Consider the following 23,006-nt stretch of genomic DNA (forward strand, 5'->3'; position numbering starts at 1 on the left):
TTTTTTTTTTTTGCTTTTGAGAGTAGAAAGAAAATTTGACAATGCTATCATTTTTAAAGTTTGGTTACGATTTTGTTTGTTTATTCCAAAATGGCAAAGTAAAACTGTGGTGTTAGAGGACAGTAATCCTTCACTGGGGCCTCCTGAGAAAGACTCTTTTAAAATGCTAATTTCAATGATACAGCATTTATCTGGAGACTCAGGTGGTAGTGTGATGACTAAAAAAATGGAATATAATTTTGAAAACACTCAAAAGTCTACCTGCAGGGTATAAAAAGAGTGCAATTTTTAGTACTATATTGTATAGTTTTCTAGCTCATGAACCTGAAAATTGGTTCATTGTTAAATATTGAGATTATTTTTGAAAATGTTTGCAAAGTTTCTAAATATTACTACAACTGAGAACATTATTAGAAACAATTCACTAAAGATTAAAAATAATTTTAATTTTCATCACCGTTTACATTTCATTGGAAAATAATAATGTCATTAATATTTGCTTTGGGTTAAGATCTAAGAAATAGGTATAAAAGCATCCAGTTTAAGAAGGCAATCTAAGTTGTACCTATTGTAGATCAAATATTCAGATGGACAAAACTGGTAAACTGTTTTAGGCTCGAGTTGATGACAAACAAGGCGCCCATGGGACAGGAGGTTAAGTAAAGATTGGCCAATGGAACCGGCCCAGCAGCTTTGCAGGAGACCAAGGGGCAGGTAATTTGCTTCTGAAGAGAGCTCAGCTTAGGATAGCCTGCTCACTCACCTGGGGCCCCTTCGGCGTGGAAATGGACTCTATGGCACCTAACAACAGTATCAGAGGACAAACATGGTCTCTTTCTTGTCAGTGGTTTGTATTTATGAGCAAATCCATTATGTGCACTGAGAGATGTTAGGTTAGACTTATATTGAATATGCACGTGAAATAAAAGATTAAAGCTCACTGGTTAGAATATTTCTTAAAATGGGTTTAATGCCATTCACTAACTAAAACTAGTTAACGAGAACTGTCAATAGTGGGTGTAGTTCAGGACAAAGAAAAAGAGGACCTCCAAATAAGTTTAAGTACATATTGTATAGTACACCACAAGTATGTTCAATTTGTCCGGTACTTCTCTAGCTAGAACACTCTCCTTAAAACCCACGGGACAATTTAATCTTATTCAAAACTTTTAAACTTGATTACTTCTGTCCATAACCTTTCTGTCTAGATTGTCCTCTCTCATCTCTCCATTTTCTAAAATACCTGTATCTGTAAAAGACAAAGTATAAATCCAATTCCTTTATAATCCCTATCTAAATTCATCAGTTCATCATGATTTCTTCCTTTCAGGAACTGCTATTGCCTATGTTGCTTATTTTTAACTCAAATATGTCAACCCTTTTACTTACATCTTTTAAGTATTTGTGTCTTGTCTACCTCACTAGATAAGCAAGTCTCATCATAATGTTTTTTTGTGTGCACTTTCTCCAGAATTCATATTATTAGATATGCCAGGCACTTAAAAATGGCATTATTTGCATCAGTAGGAAATCACATCATTAACAAGGCTAATACCACAGGACTGAATTCTATAGTCAACTGTGCTTTATTCTATTATGTTAAAAAACTGTACCCCTAACCCTATCCCATTGTCTTGAATTATGAATTAGTACAAAAGGGAGAATGAACGAGAAGATATTACAATAATATAAATTTAACATCCTTACTCAGAAATGGGGGAAAAAGAGAATGCTCTACTAATGGTAGGTAGGGAGGATATCCTTGTATATAATTTACTTTATTTTGGAGTTAATCTATAATTACTTTTCATTTAGAAAGAGACCGATTCATAATATTCTGTGATCTATTAAAAAAAAGGCCAATTTTCTAAGTAAAATAATATAATTAGAAAGAAACTTTAGGCTATGTAAGAGAACCGTTATTAACAAACAGGTATTTTAGGAATACCTTTTAAAAAATTGATATGATTAAAGAAATCAGATACTATAAAGGATAATACTTAGCAATAACAAGCTTAATTTGAGCTATTCACGGTCCACGCTAAAAAAAAACAACCAACACACACACACACACACACACAACAACCATTCACTGCCGTAGAGTCGAAGCTGACTCCCAGTGACCCTATAGGACAGAGTAAAATGGCCCTTGTGAATTTCCTAGACTGTAACTGTAGACAAGAGTGGAAAGCCCCTTCTTTCTCCTATGAAGTCGCTGGTGGTTTCGAATGAGTAATTAAATAAAAAGATAAGCAACTAAAACATATACTGGTTGATTTTTTTAATTGACTTTTTCTTGCCTTCCTCTAATTGTACCTTCTTTATTTTTCACTCCAGAATTGTCCACTTCTCTTTATTAGTACCAGTCTTTCTCGTGATTACTTTATTTTTTGATAAATACGCTTTAATGCAACATTAATATTATTCTATTTAGACTTAACTGAAAAATATTTTCTAAAATGACTGGTCTTAAAGTATGAACAATGTATCAGAAAGCTATATAAACCACATAAGATTAATGTCTGACTATTTTAAGAAATAAATGAATTTTCCATTTCCAAATCAGAGAGATAAACATTTTTCCAGTAATGGAAAGCATTTGCCCCTTCCACTGCTGCCATTTGAATAGACTGAAAATGGGACTAAAGCTTTTCTTTAACCACCTGCTTATGCAACATAAAATTGCCAGGGGGCGTGAAAAAGTTTGTGAAGAAATTCCATTATCTTGTCATTGTACTTAACTATGAACTTTGTATAGCTCCAAGCATGCAATATGGTGTTCAGGATATTTTTAAAACACGTAGGAATATTCTCTATAAGCAGTTTTAGCCATCAAAAAGTTTTATTTTGAAGTGTATGACAAATATAAGAAGCAGTGAAAAATAAAGGGGCTAAAAAGTGGGGGTTGGGGGAGACCCATCTGTTCAAACTAATGCCTCCTAAACCCAGACACCAACAATTTGATCTAAACAGAAAAAAGACTGAAGTTGTCAAAGATTTCATCTTGCTTGGATCAACAATCAATGATCAGGGAAACAGTAGCCAAGAAACACATGACATTCAGTAAATCTATACATCTATATAGACCTCTTTAAAGTGTTGTAGAGCAAGAATGTTATTCTGAGAATATGCATATGAAAATTGGGCTCTTAGTAAAGAAGACTGAAGAAAAACTGATGTGCTTGAATTACGGTGCTGCAAAGAATAATGAAAATACTACAGACTGCCCGCCAAAAGAGCAAAATCAGTGTATCCAAAATGTTCCTTGGAAGGCTGGATTGTGAGCCTCCATTATCACATACTTTGGTCATGTTACTAGAAAAGCCCAGTTCCAGAAAGGGCATTGAGGTGAAGTGGAATTTCTTAATATGGCTCTTCTACTCAAGTTTCTGCAACTCTCATCAAATGATTGTACAGGACTACGGCAAATAAGAGCCTTTATAGCACTTAAAGAGAGGATTGGTCAGTTTTAGTTACCCCTCAGTTTTAAGGATGAGCCAACTTTAAAGCAGAGGCAGAGAAAGATAACCACGAGGACCTTGAAAGAGCATATTCAAGATCTCCATCTGAAGTGATGGAGGCCACCTAGACTAGATGCACCAGAGACTGGGCACAGAGACTCAGAATGAGCAGTACAGAGATTATGGGATACCTTTTCCCACTCTGGCCTGAGACTATGGAGCTGTGCAAGAGGTGGCCCATGGAGGCAAAGGCCAAGGCACCGTGTGGCTGAGAGACTGAGAATTGAGGAGAGATTTGGCTGCTGGCTGAGGAAACCAATGACTAAATCCTTACGGTTTGCTGACCTTGACTTGTGGAAATCTACTGACTTCCCTAATGAATTCACAGACAATACAATATTCATAATTAAGAGAGTGTACACTTTGTAGCCACAGCCACAAATTATTGAACCCAGCATATAGAATGGCATGAGAGGAATGGTCTGAGTCTGAGTAGGCAAAGAAGGATGGAGCATGGAAGCATGTGTGACCCCTACCTTGTGGCAATAGGGAAGCCAGAGGAAGTCAGATATGGCCTCCCTGGCTGATTATTGCAGATATCATACTTGGTAAATAGAAGGGCAGAAAAAGAGGAAGACCTTCAAGGAAATGGACTGATACAGTGATTGCAACAATGGGCTTACACAACTGTGAGGCTGGTACAGAACCAGGCAGTGTCTTGTTTTGCTGTAAATAGGGTCACTATGAGTAGGAACTGATTTAGTGGCACCTAACAAAAACAACAAGTTCCTTACCATAATACAGCCTAGTAAGGCAAGTAATTACCAAGAAGTTTACTTTTTCAATTTATGGGTTAACTGCTGGGAGCCCTGATGGCTTGGTGGATGTGCACTGAGCTGCGATCTGCAAGGCCGGCAGTTCGAAACCACCAGCAGCTCTGCAACAGAAAGAAGGGGCTTTCTATTCCCATAAACAGTTACAGTCTCACAGGGGGCATTCTACCCTGTTCTATGGGGTTGCAATGAGTAAGCATTGACTGGATGGCAGTTTTTGTTTTAAACAGGTTAACCAAGACCAAGAGAGGTTAAATGAAATGCTAAATCATTAAAAACAATAATCAGAACTAGAAGTCAGGCTTCCTTCTCTATTACGTGGGGCTACACGTTCCATTTGTAAAATAGATGTTTCCTGGTGGTGCTGTTGGATAAGCAATAGACTGTTAATCACAAAGTCAGTGGTTCCAAACCACCAGCAGTTTCTGAGGGAGAAAGATTAGGCGATGCGCCCCCGACAGACAGGGCTGTGAGGAATGGGGATCAACTCGACAGCAGTGGGTGGGATGAGCTAAAGTAGTGCAAGATAAATACTTGTAGGTCTCAACTGGAAAGTCTCGCTCAATAAGAAATACACCATCTGTTATATAACAATTTCTAGATTTTTATCACTCCATGCTAATTTTGTAAAATAGTCTTTCAAAAAAGTATATTCTCTAGTCTCTGACAATTTTTACCTTCAGAGTTCTGAGAGTTTAGGTGTTGCATGTATTGTCCAGGAATACTTTTCAAGCCTTAAACCGAAATTATCCCTTGAGGTTACCTTTTAACAGAAACAACAGAGCTTCCAATAAAATGATTAATTAGTTTTAAAAAAGAATACATAGACATATTTTGGGTGGGACATATTTCAATCCATAAAAATACGTATAGCATCTTAAATCTCTGGGTTTAATAAATGTAAATTGATGTGGACGCATCTCCACATACACTTAAAAAATACTGTGTTTGAGGTGAAACTTTACATGGCAAATTAGGTTCCCATTAAACATTTTCTACAGACTACTCGGTGAAAATTGGTTTCCATTTTTTATAGTGTGTCACCCTCACTCATTCTGTGGTGGTCACACCATTTTCCATACTCTGAGTTTCCCAGGAGGATCCCTGGTGGTGTAGTGATTACGCCTTGGGCTGCGAGCCACACAGGCATTTTATTGGAAGCTCTTACAGATATCATAACATTCCATAGTTCAATCACATCAAGCAGTAATGCACAATTGCTATCACAATGGTTTCAAACCACTTTCTTTCTTCTTGAACTCCTGGATATCAGGTCCCCTTTAACCCCTCCCTCCTCTACCAAGAACCCTTATTATTACTTTCCTTATAACAGTTTTTAAATTTTGGCCCTATCTTACACAATTCAATATATCCATTCACATGCAATTCTGCTGTTTGAGCCCATCCAGTGGGGTTATACAGTCATCAATGCTATCCGCTCCCTATTCCCCCTCCCCTTCTCCCCTCTTCGCTTACCCTCAGAGTGTGCTATATATTCTTATCCTACACGTGTGGTTACAATCCCAACTGGGTATGGATTTTCTCTGTGATGTTAATGTAACAGCATTGTTATAGAGTGTGCCATAGCTCAATTTCTTTTGAGCTATAAAAGAAAGGATCAGAGACGCCATGCCACATGAACATCACCACCAAGGAGCGAAAGAAAAGCTAAAGAGACAAGGTATCTCCCAGTACAGAGGAAGCCTTCTCTTAGAACAAGCACCTTGAATTCAGGCTGCTAGTCCTCTAATCTGTGAAGAAAAAGTCAAAGTTCTGTTTATAAAACCTATCGATTTGTGGTATTTCAGTAACAGCAGCAATAAATAATATCTAAGATATGTTTTTAAATGTAGCACACATAAGCTTTTTCATGGGATTCAACAGTATCTTCCTTAGAGCTTCTAAGTATATTATTTAATTACATATTCTCTATAAATGAGTTCATTATTTCATTAAGAAGAAATGGAGTTTTGACTAACCCAACACATATAAATGAATGGTTTCTTATTCAAGAGAAACACTTTAACATCTCAAATGTAAGTTCTCTGGGAATCTGATGATCAGTTAATTGTCAAAAGAAGGGAAAGAAGGAATTTGGGGGGGCGCGCGGTAATGAATCCTGTATTTAATTATGGTGTCTATTTTATGTCAAATGCAAGCACATTAATTTATCTAGTTCATGTAATACACCAAGAAATGTGACAGTTTTGGTACTAAAACATATACTCAATAACTAAATTAAAATTTCAGAAAAACAAGCAATTTCACCTTTAGAGAACTAACCTGTCTACTTCATCTCGAGCCACAATATCTCCTTTCTTTAAGGCTTTGATAGCAAACATCTCATTTGTGTGTTTATATTCAGCCAAAAGCACCTGAAATAAGATGTAAACGATCATTTCCCAGCTGATCTATCATTAATTTTGGAGTTACTGCACAAAATTTCAAAAGATTACCTTTCCAAAATGTCCTCTACCCAAGACAGCACAACATCTGAAGTCTTGCAGATTAAACTGAAACCTCTGCTGAGATCTAAAAACAGAAATTTCAATTAAAAAAAAAAAAAAGGCAACTAAGTACGGACCAAACACGTCACAACAAAACTGTATAAATGTTTTACCTTCCATCCTCAAGTTCTCGAATACTACTATACTCTAGACCCGACTGAGGAAGATCAGGTTCATAATCAGATTGAGGTTTTTGAATTACACTATTGGTATCATTCTCAATAGAAAAAGTAGTTGCTGAATCCTGCAAAATAGTAAATACTTGATAAGCCATAAAAATTTTCACAAACAAGCTCATATGACTAAAGAAAAACATTTGTATGGTCAAGATAAATATTAGTGAGAAAGGCAAGGCTGAGATATCAGCCAGTCATTCTCATGATAATGAATCCTATACTAATCTAAAAATATGAAAAAAATCATATATCATCATCATCCATAAATACTCAGAAATGTTAACCAAGTATAATATTTTCTTTAGGATATTGACTATCTGGCTTTCCACTTAATATTCAAATGACAAAATATCACAGGTAAACATGAAGAGTTTATCGGGCAACATGCCATCTACTGTCAACCATGCAAATATGTTTTTTTTAGCTTAAGAGGCCTGTTCGATCTCTATTGGTCCATATGAATGAAGAGGCTAATGCCAACAGCAAGGCAACATTAAGAACCCGGTAATCTTCTGTTAGCTCTTAATTAGGTTAAAAAAAAAACTATAAGAAACAATACATATATTGTACATACAAACAGTTTTTAATTAATTGAAAGGAACATTTCCCTCAGTATGTTGCTTTTACTGCTAATTCATTTGATAAAAACAAATTAAAGTTTAAAATGTCTTACCTGCCCTGGTGTATCCAAAACTCTTAATTCAGTAGATTCATCTATTTCTCCAAGGGAAGAAGCACGTAGTGGGGCCAGAGGAGGTTCAGGTTCAAGATCAAAGTCCAGTTTGGTTACCGTAGAATCACTGATAGAACATAAAATAACACACCAAAAACAGTAATCAAAAGTATATATTTTAAATAGCTTTAAAATGAAAGCAAACAATTAAAATCTGTTTAGAAAGCATAAGACTAATTTCAAAATTCAACTCTGAAAAATGAGATTTTTCAATACACTCACTTAACCAATATGTAAGAATGTCACAATAATTATTCTATAAAGCATAAAATCTTAGATACCTAGCTGGAGGCGTTAGTTCAGGGATGCGAACATCAACCACTGGCACTGTAGTAGGCACAGAAGCTTGAGGGCTGAAGGTGCCAGAATGATTTACAATTGCTCGTCGCACTAGTCTTCCCCATGTGGCAATATTAATATTCATTTGAGGAGCTCTGAGAAATGTTTTGCCTGTGGATATTTTGTGAATAAAGCACATAAGTAATATCTTTACATATTACCAAAAGCCTAATTTTAAAATTCATATTCATCAGTTTATAATTTATGAAGAACAAACAAAATTTGTCACTTAAAAAATTAGTTTTGGTGTATTCCCTATTAAAGGCTAGTACATAATAAATAGGCATGAAATTATTAGTTGTCCCCATGCTCTCCCCCCCCACCCCTTAGGTCTAATGTTCATATGTGGTGAAAGTTTAAAAACAAATCTTTATGTTTTAGAGTAACAAAGTGCAATATTTATGAATGAATCAATAAGATGCCTGGGTTTGCTTACAATAAATTGAGGATATTTTCCTTGTGATATTTTCCTAAGTGCCGCTATACTAAGTTTTTCACATGTTGCTGTAAAAAATAAACAAAGATATCACGCTAACAGAACACCTGGTTGGTAGTGTGGCTGTCAAACAAACTTAGGAGGTGTGCATTATTTGTGTAAAAAACTGTACATATTTAAGAAATTACTTAACAAAGTTAGAAATAAAAAATTACAAACAGGAGGGAAGAAAAGCATACAAAAAAAGACCCAAATATAGACTACTTCTCAGACATTTTCGTATTTCCTGTATTTAAGAAATAATCGAAATAGTCTGTGTTTGATTCTTAACAATGACCTTGTTGTTTGGAGAAGATTTTCTTTTGCCTTTGGAGCTTCGGTCTTCTTTCAATAACTGGGTTGAAAAACGTAACCTGCAGTGAAGAAAATTCAAGTTGTCATAAAAATAGCTTTGGATTTATGGCCCATGAAACTCATGAAACTGAAGATTTGAAAGCCTAAAGGGATCTTAGATACAATTTGGTCTCACCTTCTAAATGAAAAAGTTAACCAAGAGAAGCCAAATGGTTTCCAGAACTAAATAGCTAAACACCTATTTACTGGAAGAATTTAAATCAAGAATTCAAGTTATCTGTCATTTAGCCTAATACTCCATTTCTATATCATACTGCATATGTATTTAACTTCAAAGTTATGCGCATTTAATAAAATACATTTTTACCTCTGCAAATAAAGTACCCTGTGGTTCCAAATAGAGACACATGCCATGCCGCTGGTTGTCTAAAAAATCTTCTAACCTCAGAAACTTTACAGCACACAGAGATCGCCAATCACGCCAATAAACTGAAATTTCCAGTTCACGTGACTAGGATAATTAAAAAATAAAGTAAAATAAAAAAACAGTGAAGACATCATTGGACACACTTAAACACCACAGAGAATATAAAATACAAATACAACAAACAAATATAACACAAAAGTTGTATATTTAAATAAAATGTTGTGATATCTCGATTGTATTCTAACGTTTAACGTATTTATATATTTTATTGTAAAGGAAAACATTTCTATTCAGTCAGTATCCTGCAAGGGATTAAACAACACATAACTGAGAACGCCCAATCAAATCGAATGGCTACAGAAACTCCTTTCCCTACCAAAGGTTCGATTTTGAGGCTTTCCCTCCTCCAGTTGCTGTACTATCAATAAACAACCGCAGTGTTTGCCTCAAAGAACCAATTTCAAGCTTCCTTATTTTCTTGTCTCACTGATAAACAATTACATTCAGCCCTTCCATACATTGTGATAAGCACCTCAAAAGTTATTTAATCCTCAAATGAATTTTTGGGTAGCAAGACCAGTGATGATTGGAGCCTGCATAGGTAGGGAGGAAAAGGAAAATTTCTCACTAAGTTTCATAAAGAAAGATGTTAACTAATCACATTAAATATTATCAAATGAGCAAACACATTAAAGTTCTAAAACTAGGGACTTGTAACCATATGAGAATATGTTCAATAGGCATTAAAAAGTATGCTATGTGTCAATATTTAAAAAACACCGGTTTTAACTACCAATTAACAAATATCCATCAGATGGTTCAGGTCAAATCATAAAAGTATTCTATATGCATTTCAATTATAAAGTATCTGAGGTTTTCTACTATTTTTTCAGGATTTTAGAGATCTCCAAAATGAAATGTTTTTCTCTTTAGACTCAACAAAATAATATAAAAGATCTCAATTTGTGAGCTTATACATTTTATTTTATAAGCTTCTGGCATGCATGATTAAACAGCAAATGCAAACAAAATATCTTTTGACTTTAAATCCCAAAGCGAGTTGATGCTATCGAGCACAACACATAAAAATTTACATATGATGAAAAAATGGGTGAAAATACGATATACCAGAAGGTCCCATAGGCAATCAGTACAAAAATCAGAATACACTAATGGCAGGGAATTTGTGGTCCAAGAGGTACCTTAGCCTTCTCTCTGCCTTAGCATTCACATGGGGGGAAATATTTGCCATTAGTGGGGACTTTTTAGGACTATAATTATTTTAAGAACAATAAATGTCAAGCATATATAAGAGGGTTGGGTGCTAGTACCATAACACTACATTCAAGATATGGTTTCAATATTTTGGAAAAGTGGTCTTGGGAAATAAATTATAAGAAAATACACATTTGGAATTCATAATTTATACTACACTGCTTATTTTGTAAAACATTACTGTGAATTACGTCAGGTTAATAGATCTTCAGTTTTACATTCAATAATTCATACACATTTTATTTTAACTCACCCATTGCAATCCCCTAAATGTAACCTCACTTATCCTACTTACTCTTTTTTTCCATCTCTTCTTTTCTAACCTTTTGAACTTTGTCCTTAAGTAAATGCTGTCTTGTGATCTTAAATGTTTCATTATTCTAACACAAAGTGTTTGGTACCAGACCTCAAAGTTGATTAAAGGTCATAATTCGGGGTGGGGTGGTGGTGGTGGTGGAGAGAGACCAAACTCTCTCTGACCAGTAAGTTGGCCTCTTTTATAATTCTCAATTCCATTTTCACATTTCTCTCCTTTTGTCCAGGATCTTCTAATGTGATCCTTTCCAGAGCAGCTCGTAGCAGTAGCTGGACACTGTCTAGTTCTGGTCTCCAGATTGTGGAGACTAATGTTTGTGTGGTCCATTAACTGAATTAAATCATTCCATGCTTTCCAGGGTCCATCACTCTTCTTTCCTCCAGGTGGGGAGTGCAACATTTACACTTTAAATGGCTACTCATAAGCTTCTGATACTTTGTGAGCACTAAAGTACAATGCAGAACATGTCCTTTTTGAACTCTCTTATGCCAATTGGTGTCTCTTACGGCTATGATCCTGAGTCGCCATGCCCAGCAACTAATCCCTCAAAATGTTTGGATATATCTATAATTTTCCTCCACTGTTAAGCTCCACCACAGTCATGGATGCTTTTGCAGCAAAGGTAAATATACACATATACAAATACTGGTTAGACCTATATATACTCATGGGCATATGTCCATTCTCCTTCACACACCGGTTTTTGCCTGTATGGTTAGCCAAGCATCTACTTGAAGATCACCACTGTTGTAAGATTATGTGTCTAACAGTAATTAATAGGAGTTGCAGTTGACTACAAAAACATAATGGTTTGGTTTTGGCCTTTTTAATAGCTTCTAGTAAACTTACATACCTGCAAGTATCTACCCCAGTGAAAATACCCTCTAGATTTTACATGATGAGAAGGTGTGGCTATCAAGTACACACTTGCAGCTCAACTGTAACTCAATCAAAACAATACATAAGCAAAATGAGTTTTAAAACAAAGACAAAATAAAGAAAGGAAGAAATCAGAATTACTGGAATTGAAAGATACGGTAATTTAAGTGAAATGTTTTGTGGGGGTCTAGCAGGAAATTTCAAGTGAAATGGCAGACTAATTACAGAACTTGAAGACAGTGTACTTGAGTATCTAACAGAATCATGGGAGACCATTGAGTGAATCATGCGATGAGAGTCCAAGAAAGAGAGACAGAAAAATATTTGAGTAAATAATGGCAAAATACTTCCAAATTTGATTAAAAACAAGTCTATACACACAAACTCACCACACACCACATAAGATAAATTAAAAGAAAACTATACCAAGACACACATCAAACTCTCAAATATGAAAGATAAAATACTGAAAGCTGTGAGAGAAAAGCAAATCATCAAACATAAGGAATCCTCAACAAGACAAAGAGCAATTTCTCCTCAGAAAAATTGCAGGTTAGAAGATAATGGAATGATATATTTAAAAGCCCTGTAAGAAAAGAATTGCCAAGCAAAAATTCCATGTCCAGCACAACTGTCTTTCAAGAATGATGGCAAAATTAAAATACTCTCACACAAAAGTCAAGAGAATTCATTACAATTTGATATGTCTTACATTAAAACTAAAAGGAGTCTCTCAGACTGAAAAGAAATCAATAATTTAAAGCCATGCATAGAAAATCAATTTACACCAAAATTAATTTAACTGGCAAATAAACAATTCAACGTTATGTAATTTGAGGTTGGTAACTACACATAATGTCCTGCTTTAAGTATATATGTTGTGCTTTATCACAACAAATATACTTTTAAAAGTATAAATTTTGTTGTTATACAAATTATGTGTAATGATGTATTGGAGGGGGGTACCCTATAAGGGTGGAGGAGAAGACTATAGAAGTAGGGTGCTTGTATAAGTTTGAAGTTAAGCTGGCATTAATTGAAAATGAAGTTTTAATTTGCTACCATTAGGCACACTGTCATGATACAAAACAATTCCTCAGTTATAAATCTGACAAAATGCCCATATAGAAAACAAAACAATCTATCTAAAAATAGACACAAAAGGAATGGAGGGTAAGAACTAATTCACTAAAAAAAAAAAAAAAAATCAACTCAACACTATGTCAGTGGCATTGGAAGAAATAGTCATTATGAGTCAGAAGAGACGCAATGGCAGTAAGAATATATGTCACACAGAAAACACACAGCAAAATAATATTACTCATTCCTTATCAGCAATTACTTGAAACTCTTTTATCTAAAGACAGATAAGATGAAATCCCCAACCTAAAGACAGAATTGATTTTTTAAAAAAACTGCGAAACATTACATCCAAAACAAAGGTTGAAAAGTGAAAAGACTTAAAAACTTTGCTATGAGACAAAGAGGTCCCTTTACAAGGGTTCGTACAAAAGCATTATTAAAATACCAGAAACCTCTATTATACAGAAAATTCAATATGCAAATCTAGTTCTATCCACTTCTGAAGATGGTGCTTCCATTTATCCCTACCCCCCACCCCAATTCTGCACTATTTGATTCACACAACATCCAATTAACAGTGCTAGCCTCCACGGGGGACTCAAAGTGTATTCCCTCTCAACGCTGCTTGAGTTTTGGGAGCAAAATTAAGTCAAAAGGGGCAAAACCAGAGCTCTCGGGTAGATGAGGTAAGGTTTCCCAAGACATTTCTTGTAGGACAGCCCTTGCTATCATCAGAGAACAAGCAAGTGCACTGTCATGATGCAAAACATTCCTCAGTGTGATTTTTCCTAGACTTTCCCTCCCTCATCAATGCCTTTTTCAATTTTTGTGAAACTTATTAACCACCCATGATCATCCTGGATCCTTCCAGAAAATCTTTTTGGAGCCCCCCCCCAACAGTTCACCTTTCTTGAATTCAACTAACCTAGCCAATCTTCTCAAAAGCAATTATTTTAGTTGGATCTTTTTTTGAAGGTACCCTAACTGGGCATCAATATATTACTGACAAACCTCATCTGCCGCCATCTCCGGATAGCAGAGACATGTTTCAACATGTTTTGCTTGAAATAAATCAAAGCACATATGAGAATCTACCCAAAACACATGAGATAAAGTCTCGCCATCCTGCTTCTAAGGCACATTCTGGAAGTGCTTCTTCAAAAATGAAGTTGTTCGTCCTTTTGGCAGTATACTTTCAATATACTTTTCCAGCAGCAAAATTTAAATTCATCGGTTCTTCTTTTGGTCTTCTTTAGTAGAGAGGAAAAGGAGGAAGATCCTCCAAAAGATGGATGGACACAGTGGCTACACCAATGGGCTCAAACATAAAAAAGCCCTGCGAGGATGGCGCAGGAATGGGAAGTGTGTTTGTCTGTTGTATGTGTGGCTGCTGTGAGTTAGAACTGACTTGCCGGTACATGTCTGAGAACTGGAGGCTGAGAAGTAGTATTTTGGACTTATCCTGGTATAGAAAGCCTTCTCCTACAGCCAATATCCTACATTTGGACTTATGTTTGTGAGAAAATAAGTTTGTTTGTTAAGGGCATCTATTTGTGGCATTTGTCATAGCAGCCCTAGAAAATAAGATACCACAGAAGAAGGTTTCAAAAAGTGTGTGGAAAAATTCCACTATCTTTTAATTCTATTTTTCTAGGCACTTTTTGAAGCCCCCTCATATGGCTGACAGGTTGAATGTCTAGAATATACAATGTACTACAACTCAACAACAAAAAGACAACCTGATTAAAAATTGGACAGAGGAGTTGTACAGACGTTTCTTCCGATATACAAATGGTAAATAAAGGTATGAGGATATGTTTAAACCACCACTTGCTCTGCAACAGAAAGACAGGGCTTTCTATTCCCATAAACAGTGACAGTCTTGGAAACTCACAGGGGCAGCTCTACCTGTCCCCTAAGGTTGCTAGGAGTCAGCAAGGAGTCGATGGTAGTGGTGGTTTTTTTAAGCTTACTAATAAGCATGATATACTCTTCTCTGAATTGGGCCCTCCTGTCAAAATGAAGTCTTGCCATCCTTGCTTGTAAGGAACATTCTTTCGTTGTACTTCTTCCAAGACAGATTTGTTTATTCTTCTGGCAGCCCATGGTATAGTCAATATTGTTCTTCAACATAATTCAAAAGCATCAACTGTCCGGTCTTCCGTATTCACTGTCCAGCTATTGCATGCCTATGCGGCAATTGAAAATAGTTATGGGTTGGTTCAGTTACACTTTACTTCTCAAAGGGACAATTTAAAAAACACTTTAAAGAGCTCTTCTGCATAAACCAAAGTAAGTAATGTTGATGGGGTGAACCAGAGTACTGACTATGAAGGAAAAGATATATTCAAAAACACTGTAAAATGTAAATGCCAAACATTTAAAAAAACCTTATCATTAAGCATTGTAAATCTGTTTTATTATATATAATTTAAAAAGATGTACCATCTATAAATAAATATATTAAATGATAAAAGTTTAAAATTTTATGATTAAATTTTAATATTGTCTTCCCACACACAAATAGTTTTAAATAATAAAGGTTAGTATCCTGGATTTAAAATTACTGTGGACCACGTTAATTTTTGTTAGGTTCTACCAGCACAGACTGGATTTTAGTCAGTCATCTAACTGACAAAAACCATGCAATGCAGACAACCCACTTCAAAGCCAACTTTGAGAATATAACCTATAAATTGCAAGTCACAAAAGCCACCCTAGTAGTTAGATTACTAAAATAAATAATTACATTTCACAATCAGATTTCACCCAGTTGCCAACTTTTCAGGTTGATATAATATAAAGTGCACATCTTTAAAACACTGCACACATAAAAGGTACTAAGGCAAAAGATTTTCACGCATAAATCATCAGATGAGAACTGTCAAAGATACCGAAATTCGTATTTCATCCTGTTAAGAGTAAAGCTCCTTAAATAAATTCTAAAAATAGCAAAAATTCTAAATAAAATAAAAAGTTTTATATCTTACCCGGTCTAGCTCCAGTGTAAACTTCTGGTCCCATGACTGATTAGAAATGGGTTTCCAGCTAGTTTGACCAACCACAGTATTATCTAGCTTCAAAACAGCACAGACATCATCTGCAATTAAAATTTACAATATTGCTTAAAAAGTTAAAAAGTTTTAAAATACAAGTACTGTTGGTCAATAGCAACAAAAGTTTACTAATCTTTAACAACAAGGTTTCTCATAATCAATATTGCAGCCTTTGAGTCATAAGGTTCACATACACTTAGACTTCTATCCTGAATTGTCCCTGGTGTCATAAAACACAAATATGCAGTAAGTGCTACAATTGACAGTACTGGTTTGCCATCCTATGCAGTGTCCACCAAGAACACATCTACCCATTTCAGCCATCATTAGGTTACTAAATTGGTATCTTAGTTATTATGCCGGATCTAGGAGGGGTTAGTATTCATATTTTCAAAATTTAAATGTTAGCTTTAAGGTGTCACAAAACTATATAGAATCAAGAAGTATTTCTGTAAGTATACATCTATCTGTATGCCTTTCATTTGGCAAAAAGATTGATGTTCAACATGTCATTTAGTTTTCTAGTATATTTCCAATAAAAAACTACTTTGTTGCCTTTTTATTTCCTGTTATCATAGTTTTAATATTTTTAAGTTAAACTGTGGAATTTATCATTTTAAAGTTTTTGTCTAACTTTGACTCGTTCCATTCTCCTTTGTTCCCACTGCCATCCATGGCTTACACAGGTCCTCTAATTTGTTATATAATTTTTACAAAATTGGTTACTGAACTGGACAAGTCATCCGTTTTCAGGAGATTTCGACTACTTCCACTTTTACTTTTACTCGTTCTGCTCATGAAAGATGATCTGGTTTCACTTGGACTCCAGCCAGGCAGTGCCACTGATGTTGCTTTCGATCGTCCAGGGACATTCTCCAGGATATCTTGGCAGCCCATAAGGCGAACTTCCAAAGTACCTGTTAGCATAAACAAATGTAAAATAAGAACATCAGTGCTTAATATATAGAATTATGCAATTAGTAACCTACTGAAAAACCGAAATCTGCTAAAACAACTGAAACAATTTATCCCAAGGAACTGTGAGGTAATTACTTTTCCTGTGAAAATCAGTAAAATCTATGGAAAAATCATAATGAAAAGGCAGTAATAAATGTTATAAAAAAGAACACCGTGTACAAAGAGCTGTCTGTTGGGCATAAAACAAACCAAGTTGTATAAACATCTCATGTATCTGAATGTTTTCTTTTTAAAAAAAGTTTTATTCGCATTTAATTCATAAATTGTACAACTTAACATTAAGAAGATTTGTACAAGCATCACAATTTTAGAACATTTTCTTTGTTCTTATACTCATCACTGTTAAGCCCCCACCCGCAACCTTACCCCCAGGAAACTATTAATTCAGTTACTGTCAGTATAGATTTACCTATCCTGGATTTTATATATATATAGAAAAACATTAAAAAACAAAACAAACCTAACAACAACCAAGTAAAACTGAGGAAAACCACAGCAGAAAATATTAAAAACTAGAATAAATTCAAATCTGTCAAAAGGAAGATCAAACGATAAAATGTTAATTGTTTAATTTTAACCTAACTGCATCTGCAACAATCTACTTTCCAATGTATTCTGCATGACAGCAAAGCTATTCACCTGGTCGATGGTCAGAGGGGATTAGTCAGATTAGTCAGAGGCTAAATTCATGTTGAATACTTGTTTCTATGTTACATGGAAAAATTGCAGAATCATATAGCTAAAGCATGCAACAAAGAAAATTAAAATAACATGTTTATTGTAGTAAACAAACAAAAGTTAGAAACAAGGAACTTTCAGAAGTTCATGGAAAAATGGAATTAAAACAAAATGAAAAATTACCACAAACTTTTGAAGGCTCCTCATAGGAGAGGGTAATTCCTTTCAAAAAACAGAATTGCACTGGGTGGAGCACAGCTATCATAGTTTGTGTTTTTCCACTAGGCGAGCAACTCCCTTTGTGTTACTGCACCCAGTGGCAGCGCCTGGGAAGGTTCTCTCAACACAGAAATTTTTCATAAAAGCAGATTTGCTGGAACCTTGTTTTTTTTTGATGGCCAATTTAAGAGAACAGTGTGAAGTTGTGAAAGTTTATTCCCTGCTCATGAAAAACGCCGCAGAAACTGCTGTGATGTTGAACACAGCTTACAAGGACAGCACTGTAGGAAAAAACTCAAGTATATGAGTAGTTTTCTCATTTCAAAGAAGTAAAATGTCGATTGATGACAAACCTTGTTTTGTATGACTATCAACTTCCCGAATGGATGAAAATGTCGACTCATAGTGCATTTGGAGTTCGTTCCACCAGGTCAGACTGCTAATCAAGCTTTCTATTTAGAGGTTCTAAAAAGATTGCATTAACAGTGTGCAACAAAAAAGGCCTGGTTTGTGGCAGATAGGGAGCTGGTTTTGCCACTGCGACAACGCACCTGCTCACAAAGCCATCTATCTCAAAGTGTGCCAGGTTTTGGGCAAAAAACAGCATGCCTCTCTTGCCCCAAGCACCTGACCTCGCTCCATGTGACTTCGTTTCCACAAATGAAGAGGGACAGGAAAAGACAGCGATTTGGTGACACAGAAGAGGTGAAGAAAAAAGGGATGGAGGTGCTGTCAGCCATTCAAACGCACAAGCTTGGAAATGTTTCTAAAAATGGAATAGCAGATTTGATAAATGTATTAAGTGTAATGGAGAATACTTTGAAGATGAAAAGGTTGCTTTGTAAAAAAATTTAAATACATAGCTTTGAGAAAAAAAATTCTGGTTTTTTTTGGGTGCCCCCTCGTATAGTTAAAGAAAAAACATCATATGGCTTATTTTCTCCTTATGCAACGTGTACTCTTCATATTTTAAATGTAAAATAATGACATTTAATTTTCATTTCATTAGTTAGTCAAATTAATTGTGAATTATAATTATCTAGGAATGAAGGAACTGCAATTTACTTAAGTTTACAAGTACTAAAGGAGTTCATAAGAATATGAGAAAAGTGAGCTAGGCTACCTGGACATGTAGCTCGATTTTTATTTTTGTGGTTCAATCTTTATTTAGGCTAGACTTAATGTACTCAAAATAACATGGTGCCTTAGTATTTTAAAAGAAAAACAACCCCCCCATGTATATACCATATATATATTTTTAATGTTTCATTTATTTTTAAAAATTATTTTTCTCCATTTTTATGTTTTAAAATTAGTTAATTACAAAATGCTTGTAGGAAGGCAACAACTTCTCATTTGTCATTATAAAACAGTTCAGTTTTTCCATGCTGTATAACAGAGGTAGTGTAAGAGGCTAGTTATAAAATTCTTTGTTAGTATAACACCGTGTAGTCATTTCTACATTGCTGAAGTCACATCTATTCTTCTCTTCAAAAAGCGATGAATAATAACAGATAGCATGAAAAGGCCATTTAAAAATTATATGTTATAGTGCTGTAGTATTGGAGCAAGTGTTTTTACCATCACTGGCTACAATTTTCACTTTATCTGCTTTAATAAGCTTGATCACCTCTCTGAATTCAACATCCCAGGAACTGTATGTATTTAAAGAGCCTCTGAAATTGACTCTGTTCCTGACCCTCTAAGCCAAAGTTGAATTTGTAACCTTCTCAAAAGAAGAACTTGATGGGGAGGTTGGGACTGTGATTTAATCTAGGATCTTCTGAAGATGGCTTCCCTAAGTGGTATTTTTGCATAACTGATACGCCAGGGCTTAGGTAGAAGATCTTTTTTTTCCTTCAGGCTTACACTGATATACTGCGGGGAAGGCGCTTCCTAGTACAGACCAAGTGGAGGAGCCTACTTCCTGACCACCACTTCAGCAGCTTCAGAAGCCCCAGGCATATTACTTTTCAGAAGACCATTTCCTGTTAAGGGCTATTCCATTACATTAAATCATTAAAACTTAATTTTATTTAAAAATTTTAAATAATTAAAAAATAACAGAAGTACTTCAGTTTCTAACTAAGAACCAGTAAAAATTACTGGATTTATGCTTTCAACTGAAACAACTAAAAGATTAAAATAAAATATATTAAAAACTAGTTTTAAAGATATTAGATCTCAGGTGATATGATAAAAGTGAAACCTGGAGAGATGGGGAACAAAAAGGATAAACCTTTAGACTGCCCAGCATACTCTCTGTAGTTTCTAGGAGACCATACGTGGAGGGAAGTCCCCATTTTCTTGCAGGCCAACAGCTGGAAGTTCAAAAGGAGACATCTGAAAATGAGCGGATTCCGGGAACCCAAGAAGAAAGCAAATTTCGGGAATGATGAGGGCAACAAATATATAGGTGTGCTTTACACAATTGATCTATGTATTGTGATGAATTGTATGAGTCCCAATAAAATGATTAAATAAAAAAAAAAAAAGGAGACATCTGAATTTCTCATGTGCCCTGCTTCACTGCCTTACTTGGAATGGCAAGTATGAACTCTTCTCATGACTCAAATCTAACTTCTCCGTCTGTCACCAGAGAAATACTTTGCTTTTAAAGAATATGTGTGGATAATATATGGCCCAGCTAGGAAATTTTCCTTTTGACTAACTGAAAGAGATCAGTAACTATACTTACATCTGCAAAATTCCTTTTGACAAGTAACATACTTTAATCACAGAAGTGATGTCCCATCAAACTTAAAGGGAAGGAATTATTAAACCCTTGTGATCCAGCTGATTCCGACTTATAAGCTACCTATGGGGCAGAGTACAACTCCCAGCACAGTATTTCGAAGGCTGTAAATCTTTATGAAAGCAGACTGTTTCATGTGGCTGATAGGTTTGAATCAGACCTTTTGACTATCAGCCAAATGCTTAACAACTGTGCCACCAGATTTCAGTTGCAGCTTCCAACATCATTATCTACTGCCGCTGAGTTGATTCTGACTCACACCAATCCTGGACAGCATTGGAAGCACTCACTCAAGTATGCCAAGAAATTTGGAAGACAGTTTTTTGGCCAAATGACTGGAAGTGATCCCTGTTTGTGTCAATTTCAAAGAAAGGTGACACAAGAAAATGCTCAGAATAAAGAACAGTATCTTTCATATTGCCCACAAGTAAAATTTTGCTTAAGATCAATTCAACATTGGTTGCTGGAGTTCACTGATAGGGAACTGCCAGAAGTTCAGGCCAGATTCAGAAGAAAGCATCGAACAAGGGATATCATTGCTGATGTCAGCTGGATTTTGGATAAGAAAATAATAATTTATAATTTATCAAAGGTTCACGAGGGTGGGAGGGAAAAAAGAGGAGCTGATACCAAAGGCTCAAATAGAAAGTAAAAGTTTATAAAATAATAATGGCAACATATGTACAGTTATGCTTGATACAATTGATGTATGGATTGTTATAAGAGCTGTCAGAGCCTCCAATAAAACTACTTTTAAATAAACAAACAAACAAATAAATGTGCAACAAGGCCAAATGTTATTGTTTTTAAAAAGATGGATCTTGGCTCAACGCAGAGACTACCAGATAATGTTTACTTGTGTTTCACTGACTATACAAAGGTATTCAACTGTGTGGACCATAATAAACTATGAATAATCTTGAGAAGAAAGGGAATTCCAGAACACTTCATTGTGCTCATGCAAAACCTACACATGGCTCAAGAGGGAGTTGTGTGAACAGAACAAGGGAACACTGCATGGTTTAAAACCAGGACAGGTGTGCACCAGGGTTCTATCCTCTCACCACAAAATCTGTATGCCAAGCAAATCATCAGAGAAGCTAGGTTATATGAAGCAGAATGTGACATCAGGGCTGAAGGAAGGCCTAATGCAGATGACACAACCTTGCTTGCTGAATTGAAGCATTTTCTAAAGAAGACCAAAACTCTCACAATTGGACCAAAAGGAAACATAATTAGTAGAGAAAAAGTTGCAGTTGTCAAGGATTTTGTCTTACTTGGATCACAGTCAATGCACATGGAAGCAGCAGTCAAGACATCAAAAGACATGATGCCTTAGGTAAATCGGCAGCACAAGACCTCTTTAGAGTATTGAAGAGCAGGGATATCCTTAAGGATTAAAGCAGGCCTGACCCAAGCCGTGGTAGTTTCCACGGCATCACATGCATGTGAAAGCTGGACACTGAATAAGGAGGACCTCAGGGAATCAATGTACTTCAGTGGTGGTGCTGACGAAGAAGACTGAAAATGCCAGGCTGCTACGGGAGAAACTGATCTTTATGGGAAGAAGTAAGACCAGACTTCTCCTCAGAGGCAAGGATGGCAAGACTTCATCTTACATACTTCGGACATATTGTCAAGAAAGATCAGTCACTGGAGAAGGACATCATGTTTGATAGAGTGGAGAAGTGGTGAAAAGAGAAAGGCCCTCAAGAAGATGTTTGACACTGGTTGCACTGATGGGCTCAAGCTTAGCCATGACTGTAAGGATGGTGCAGGACAGTGTAGTGTTTCATTCTGTTGTGCATAGGGTCGCTATAGGTCGGAGCTGACTCAATAGTACCCAACAACAAGAACACAGCAACCTTATATAGGAAGGATTTGCAAGGCTTTACATCTTCACATAAGCAGGAAGCTTCAGTTTTCTGTCTAGTAGCAGTGGGCGTGCTCAAACTGCTGAACTTACCCAACGTCACTAAGACTCATTAGTTGCAGATTACCCACTGTTAAAGTCAATTGCAACACACAGCTACACTGCACAGCAATTCCAAGACTGAAAACCTTTGTGGCAGCAGTTAGTCCTGGACTTCTTGGAGCAGCTGGTGGGGTTGAACCTTGTAGTTACAGCAGCGCAATGCTTACCTTACACCAGTTATAGATTACCTGTATCAAATTATAGCCACTGTGTCGATTCTGACTCATGGTGACCCTAGAGGACAGGGTAGAACGACTCTCTGAATTTCTGAGACTGTTACTGTTTACAGGAGTAGAAAGCCTTGTCTTACTCCCTCAGAGTGGCTGGAATGTGTAACCACCTAGCCACCAGCGTTGCTGCAAAATAAAAGGTAAGTGAACTTGAAGACACAACAATCAAAACCACACACACACACATGCGTGCGCGCGCAGAGAGCATAGAGCAGGGTGGAGGATCATGAATAACTGAACTGAGTTTAACTTCAAGTGGCCTAATGTGTGGAAGGTTGTGAAGTCCCTGAAGACAA

General features: G+C 35.9%; 1 protein-coding gene and 1 pseudogene across 1 annotated transcript in view; both read right to left on the reverse strand.

Moving 5' to 3' along the window:
• The window catches only part of PKN2 (protein kinase N2), a 133,918-nt gene that overhangs the window by 19,735 nt on the left and 91,177 nt on the right, over window positions 1–23,006 (reverse strand). The window contains 11 exon segments of the mRNA XM_045291900.1: window positions 1,562–1,569; window positions 5,522–5,540; window positions 6,563–6,669; window positions 6,751–6,826; window positions 6,915–7,045; window positions 7,651–7,777; window positions 7,992–8,160; window positions 8,823–8,898; window positions 9,207–9,350; window positions 15,810–15,919; window positions 16,607–16,792. Coding sequence (XP_045147835.1) covers window positions 1,562–1,569; window positions 5,522–5,540; window positions 6,563–6,669; window positions 6,751–6,826; window positions 6,915–7,045; window positions 7,651–7,777; window positions 7,992–8,160; window positions 8,823–8,898; window positions 9,207–9,350; window positions 15,810–15,919; window positions 16,607–16,792 — 1,153 coding nt within the window.
• Window positions 19,297–20,093, reverse strand: LOC115870140 (annotated as a pseudogene).

Source organism: Echinops telfairi, unplaced genomic scaffold, assembly GCF_000313985.2.
Source record: "Echinops telfairi isolate 266 unplaced genomic scaffold, ASM31398v2 ScPeMD7_443;HRSCAF=831, whole genome shotgun sequence".
Classification (NCBI taxonomy): domain Eukaryota; kingdom Metazoa; phylum Chordata; class Mammalia; order Afrosoricida; family Tenrecidae; genus Echinops; species Echinops telfairi.